At 47.0% G+C, this 6,550-nt stretch overlaps 2 protein-coding genes across 2 annotated transcripts; both read right to left on the reverse strand.

Annotated features, from left to right (window-relative positions):
- Window positions 1-267: 267 nt before the first annotated feature.
- On the reverse strand, window positions 268-2,046 carry FOXG_11415 (alcohol dehydrogenase). Its single transcript, XM_018391027.1, has 6 exons — window positions 1,849-2,046; window positions 1,771-1,796; window positions 1,680-1,723; window positions 1,333-1,632; window positions 813-1,282; window positions 268-759 (listed from the first exon to the last, which is right to left on the reverse strand). The coding sequence occupies exons 1-6, from the start codon at window positions 1,963-1,965 to the stop codon at window positions 556-558; spliced, it is 1,161 nt and encodes a 386-aa protein (XP_018249605.1). The 5' UTR covers window positions 1,966-2,046; the 3' UTR covers window positions 268-555.
- Window positions 2,047-3,620: 1,574 nt separating this feature from the next.
- FOXG_11416 (uncharacterized protein) lies at window positions 3,621-4,877 on the reverse strand. The gene is made up of 2 exons (XM_018391028.1): window positions 4,818-4,877; window positions 3,621-4,763 (listed from the first exon to the last, which is right to left on the reverse strand). Exon 2 carries the CDS (start codon window positions 4,458-4,460, stop codon window positions 3,906-3,908), a length of 555 nt encoding a protein of 184 aa, XP_018249606.1. The 5' UTR covers window positions 4,461-4,763; window positions 4,818-4,877; the 3' UTR covers window positions 3,621-3,905.
- Window positions 4,878-6,550: the final 1,673 nt, after the last annotated feature.

Raw genomic sequence — 6,550 nt, forward strand, 5'->3', positions numbered from 1 at the left:
TTCCGACATCGCAACTTCGGGATCGATTTGCGATAAGGGGGATAGCGACAACGGTTTTCTTCCTGATGAAAAGTGACATGGTTTCGGAAGAGGGAAGAAAGACTTGGTCGGAATGACATGATCAGACATGAGTTTCCAGGAGGTCTAGGGCTCTTGAAAATTTCAAATGATATCTCCATGCAATCAAAAATATTTCTGCAATTCATTATTTGAAATTGGTCATTGAGAAGCTGTATAGTGATCCTTTCTACGAGCCGAACGTGAGAATGAAGATCTAAAGAGCCTTTCTCTGGCCCATGACAAGTTTCCGTGTAAGTATCATTCTGAGTTATTCCCTATTTAGATTATATAGCAACAGAAGTGGAGGGTATGCTGCCTTTATGGCAAGATGCAAATGATCGATTTCGCGCTATGAATACTTCCTTAAACTTCAATACACCTCACCAATGCCTGATGCAACGCTCCCAGCCTCACAAACACCACTTACAGATACATATAACTCTCCCCAACATGCTCTTATTAGGCACTCCACAACTTTTACGTCTTGTACCAATTCTAGAAACCACCATTAGGGTGAATAAGAACCTTCGTATATCCGTCAATTCGCTTGTCAAACTTCTCATAAGCTACTTCAGCTTCTTCAATGTTGATCTCATGCGAGACAACGAAGCTGGGCTTAGCTCGACCAGAAAGAATAAGATCTCGGAGATATCTGTTGTAAGACTTGACATTACATTGGCCAGTGCCAATAGTAAGTCCCTGACTAAATGTTAAATTCTTGTCGCTTAGCGAGACCGTGTCGGGAATCATACCTTTTCAAATAGCTTGCCAAAGCTAAGGCTGATCATCCCCTTTGCTGATGCCTCATCAGAAGCACCAGGATCACTAGGGACGTAAAGACCAGGAATACCCAGTCCACCACAAGCTCTTGTCACTTTAATCATGTTCTCCAATACAATGTTGGGCTGCTCAGTATCACCGCTTTTACTGACCGCCTGGTAGCCGACAGCATCAACAGATCGGTCAACCTCCTCTCCGTCGTTGGCCTTGATGATCATATCAACAGCATCTCCCTTTGAAAAATCAATTGGCGTGCAGCCGATCTTCTCGGCGGCCTGGAGACGCTCGGGAACACGATCAACAACGAATACTCTGGATGCGCCACGAAGAACAGCGGAGTAAGCGGCCATGAGACCGACGGGCCCAGCACCGAAGACAGCGACGCTCTCGCCTGATCGGAAACCAGAAATTTCAACGCCGTGCCACCCGGTAGGGAAGATATCTGTACAGTGTTAGAGAAAGACACAAGAGATAGAAAGTCGACATGCTCACCAGCGAGAAGAATGAAATCAGCTTCATGCTCCTTGCCAGCAGGGAGCTTGAGAGCGTTGAAGTCGGCATAAGGAACTCGGATATACTGTGCCTGTCCTCCCCGATAAGGGCCCATGGCGACATAGCCATAAGCACCTCCGGCAAATCCGGGGTTGACACCAGTGCAGAAAGCAGTTCTGCCCTCTTCACAGTTACGGCATCGGCCATCAGCGACGTTGAAGGGCATGACGACTCGGTCTCCTTTCTTTAGCAGCGTGACACCTTCGCCAAGCTGTTCGACAATGCCCATGTTCTCATGACCTGTAAAGTTAGTAAGGAGATGAATTATGTGAGAACAGGAACCGTACCAAAGGTAATGCCGGGTTCTGCTGCTGTTCGGCCTTCATACATGCTATGACTTGTGAGTATTACTTTTTGTTTTCATATTGTTCCCCTTACTGTAAGTCGGAGCCACAGATAGCAGCCTGAGCATTTATCAGCCATTGCGATACCTACAGAGAGATTTGGGAGTCTTACAGTCGTAACCTTGACAATGACGTCGTCAGGATGCTCCAGCTTAGGAAGTTCAATATCCTGAACCTTGACCTTGTAAGGGCCTTGATAGTTGACAGCCTTCATAGTTTGTGTAGTCATGATGAATAGTGATGCAAGTGTATATGGCAACTCTAGAGTGTCGAGGAAGAGAGATAAATAGTATTTGAGTTTAAATACACGATTATTTATACCCCGCGTTTCCAAGCATCACAGCCACGTCCTCTTGCCATGATTACCCCAGGTCGGGACTTGCTCGGGATTCTTACCGTCATCGTCTAACGTTTGTTGCCTCTTCGAGATGCCTCGATGGTAGGTTGATGCGGGGAAGCCAAGCCAGAATAACCTACCGTTCTCGTCAATCTTAGGTAGAGAACGGCCCCACTCCTTGGGTGGGATACATCATATCTTCACCCCATTGTTGAAGGTAACAAGCTGCGAGTTCAGAGGATCTGGTATAAACCCTCGAGCGGCATCAGTTTGCGAACGAAGAATCACATCTCGTGAAACTCTGCCCATTTATAATAAACCATATTACTCTCCCTGTTCGAAGAATACCTCATGCCTACTCCCACTCAAAAGATGGATGTACACAAGAGCGAGCAGTGGGGAAAACACCAGTCGGCGGAAATGGCCTAATCAAGCGACTAAGAATGCTGACTTGACCTACAGCCAAATAAGGAAGATCTCCCCGCGGAGCATCTGAACTACACAGATCTTGGTGCAAAAGCAATTGCTTTTGCTATTCGGAGAGAAGACCAGCGAGTAAGAACAACTATATAGTTAGTCCGCAAAAGGAGGTTCGCTCCCTTTTGTACGTGACATGACCCATATCCATAGCTTTGGTATCTCCCTCGTGAGTAGGGAGGGTGATATTGAGATTGCGAATTATGATATGACAGACCAGGCTTTTCATGCCACATAAGAGAAGGAAAACAAAAGAAATGATACAATACGAAAAAGCTAGCCATTGAAAGCATAACAGTTGAACTTTCAATTTTTCTGGTTCAGATCCATGTTTCGCGCATAGTCTTGTTCCAGTTGGGACTCGACTCATCACTTACACAAAGCTCATAATATGCCGACAGAGTGATACAAAACAATTTTTCAACGGGTTGCCTGGCCTGAAAAATGGCTGAGACTGACTGAGATTTGTCTTATACTCTCCGTTGGCCGATGGGTCAGTCCAGCACGCTGGATCCCTGCGAACTGGGCGCAAAACGAGAGCAAGAACATCGGGTTTTCTTTCCTATGGTAAATCGGTGTAAGTCACATGGTGCTGGGGACCCGTGGAAATTATGAAACCGGAATTAACTACGTAGTAATTCGCAATAAGTTGTGAGACACCCACTCTTCAACAACATGCAGCCACCTGCAGGTAATCCGACCAAGAAATCGTATAAAGATCACGCTTCACGATTGAGGCCGAGAGGCTTCTAGAAACTCGAAAAACAATAGCGCAAGCAACGTAGCGCAAGGAATTGCAGCGAAGACGTGGCACAGCAGGTATGGCTTTCATTGAATGGCGTTCCGGGGTTGGACGACTCCCTCGAATGTCTCACAACCATGCGATCTCCCATCACGACCACACCGCTTTACATTGTTTGCAACACGAAATATTCAATAACTATATCTCATCATACGTGGTATTGCCACAATTCTTCGCTGGTGACGGTTGTTATTTGGATCGCTCATGGCTGCATTGCGAGACGATGTCACTGTGTCAACGGCTGGACAAGATCACGAGAATCACACAATTTGAGATCATGAATATGTTTATTGCGATGCAATTATTCCACTGAATGTCTAAAATGCTGCTATGGCAGCTTTTCCCATATTCCTCCATCCAATTAATGCTATTAGTCTAATGAATGTCATGGAGATCGTAGATCATATCCTTCCGTCGTCACGGCGTAGTCGTGGATGAAGAGTGGTATCCCAAAAAAGCAAAATCCAACTCCAAAAGCTTGCGCTTAAAAGGTATTAAAAGATATTGTCATGAATCGCGAATGAAGAACAAGTGTCGTGAGAAAAGTGCCCCCCTACAGGACAGCCTGCATCTCGAGGACAGGAACCTTGAGCTGCTTCTGCTGGCAAGTCACCCGACGGTTGGAGTAGGCCTTGTCACCACCGGCCTTGTAGTGAGCGTTCTTCCAAGTCTTCTTGGTGCACTTGGGAGTGAAGGTTGTGTTGCCCTTGGCCTCGTACCAACCGCCCTCTTTCACGCAGGACCAGTGCTGGAAGATGGCGATGACGCCGGACTTGCGGTTGTATTTGAATGAAGCAGAGTCGCCCTCGAAAGGAACATCGCAATTGTAGTCGGTGTTACCAGTGAAGAAGTCCTTCTTGGCGTCTGTGGACTTGGCTGAGCACTTACCCTCATAACCAACGCCGCGGTTCTGAAGGGTGAAAGTGACGGTGGCAGAGTTTGTCTGCTTTGTGGGAGTGTTTTGGGTGTAAACGGCCTCGTACTTGAAGTCCTTGACCGTCCATTCAGTGACCTTGCTGCCCTTGTCCATACAAGTCTCTCGCTTGGTGAGAGTCTGAGGGAGGGCCAGGGCGGAGGTGGCGAGGCAGAGAAGGGTGAAGAATTGCATCTTGGCGATTATTGAGAGGCTACTGAAAAAGTAGTATGAGCTGAGGGAGAGAGGATTGAGGAAGATTGTGACTGATTATAAGTTGAGCAGTGAGGAGGTTGGTCCGCGAAAGAGACTAGACTGTGGGGTGATGAGGATGATCTTTGTCTGTGATGGGAGAGGATGATCTTTTGGAGTTGAAGTCAATTGATGATCTTTCAACCTCAAATACGCGAGCGGACAAGGCCTTCTTTATACTTCAACCTAACTCACTCGGTAACCAGTGAATTATGCATATCCGTGACTCAGATGGGGCCGAGTTCACTACATTCTCAGCACAAGCGTTGAGAATGATGGAGAATATGTCAAGTGACGTACCACAACCACAACTCACTCGCTGAGTCGCATCACACTCAACTAACACCTCCTGGGATCTCGTATTCCCGCCGTGGGGCCATGTCTTCAGCTCGGCAGTCCGGTACGGTCTTGTGCATGCACAGCGCGCCTAAGATAGTAGCTCAGGTAACTAACAAGGTCCAGAACCTCTGCCTACGGGGTAATACTATTGCTTTCCTTTGTGTTGTTATTGATTCTTGATTCTTGATATTAGGGGTACGTTGTATTAATCTTGCTGGTCTATGCTACCCTGACGGATGACGCGGGACGGAAAATATAATGCGTTGTTGTAGGTCCCAGGAATGCCATATTCTGTAGCGGATTACCCCAAAGAATCACAAGCTTCCACTGAATGCCTGCCGGGGTCTTCTGTAAGTCAGCGTTGAAGACCCGCTTATAGTGGAGGAGTCTAGGAACCAGGCCGTAGGTCCGCATGAAACATTGACGACTGGTGGGCTTTTCTTTATGCTTGTTTGATCACGCTCAAGGTTTTTTCACAGCTTTATTCAAGTTGAGCTTCTACAATGAGTTAGTTGGACCATCACCAGCCACCACAAGTATTGACGACAGACGGGCTAACCGTCGTCAAACAGTTTTCCGTGCCGTCAAAGTTCAAGGGTGGCTGGCAGACGCACTAAGCTAACGCGAAAATCGGAAGATCACTAACATGATGGATTATGGTAACTTTCATCGCACATCAAAGCTCTCATGAGGTAATTATGTTGGGAAAACTCTTCATGCTTGGTCACTAGGTCGGTGAGAATAGAATAGTAACAAAGGATCAAAATATTGGGCAATCTTTGCAAGCTTGCGACGAATGATATCGCGTAGCACGGTACACATTTACGATATATGCATGCAAGTCAAAGCAAAAGGCATTGTAACACGACAGGCAGCAACAACGAATCCTCGTGGCAAACTCACAAGTTACGCTGTGTGTGTCTTGCCCTGGCAGATTTTCAACTCTCAACTGTCCCAGTCCTTGTCAAAAGCGGGAAAAGCGGAAGAAACCTCGAAAAGCTGGACTGTGCCGTGTCTAATTCTAGACCCAGGATCCAACCCCATCTCACCAATCTATGATCGGCGAGTCCACCTCTCCGCATAAACGAGAGGAACAACGACGGCCATCGAATGTTTGAACAGGCACGGGGAGAGGTACAGGCTGAACTGTTACGGTGACCGTCAGGTGGCTTTTACTGTTCATTCACCGTCCGCAACGTTTCTGTCAATAAGTTCCAGATATACACGCTTATTAAGCGTACCACAAACAATTTCCAATGACGGCTATCAGCTGACTCCAAGAGAGCGGTCTGCGGGCGATTGCCTCGTTGACATTTCACGACGCTGTCCGATGGCATTGACCTATAGAGATCTAGGCCTGTGGAACCCCAGAAGGCCTCGGCAGGGATGTTCCCTCAGCTCATGACTTGCATCCGCCCCGTCATGCATGGTGTTGCTAAACATATCGACGGGCAAACAATAATTACTAGTCAGTCCATGTAGGCTTCTGACGTTTACGTGACATCGTTTTTCTCTCTATTCTGCTCAATTGCCGTGATTGTTCATATCTTGCGAGTTTTTGAACATCTGCCTCGGACGGAGCCATGTTTATTGGATGTGCGACGGCCCGTATCGGTGTCTTTCTAATAAAAAAAAAAAAAAAAGGTTGATTTTGTCTCGCCCGCGCGGGGGGAGAGTATTTTTGTTATTATATG

The sequence above is a fragment of the Fusarium oxysporum genome, chromosome 10, assembly GCF_000149955.1.
Source record: "Fusarium oxysporum f. sp. lycopersici 4287 chromosome 10, whole genome shotgun sequence".
NCBI classification, from domain to species: Eukaryota; Fungi; Ascomycota; class Sordariomycetes; order Hypocreales; family Nectriaceae; genus Fusarium; species Fusarium oxysporum.

Bases quoted from the DNA above. Each gene is read 5' to 3' on its own strand.
- FOXG_11415 (XM_018391027.1), bottom strand. From the start codon at position 1,965: ATGACTACACAAACTATGAAGGCTGTCAACTATCAAGGCCCTTACAAG. The intron at 1,724-1,770 runs GTAAGGGGAACA...CACAAGTCATAG, and splicing joins ATCTGTGGCTCCGACTTACA to CATGTATGAAGGCCGAACAG. The intron at 760-812 runs GTATGATTCCCG...ACATTTAGTCAG, and splicing joins TTGGCAAGCTATTTGAAAAG to GGACTTACTATTGGCACTGG.
- FOXG_11416 (XM_018391028.1), bottom strand. From the start codon at position 4,460: ATGCAATTCTTCACCCTTCTCTGCCTCGCCACCTCCGCCCTGGCCCTC.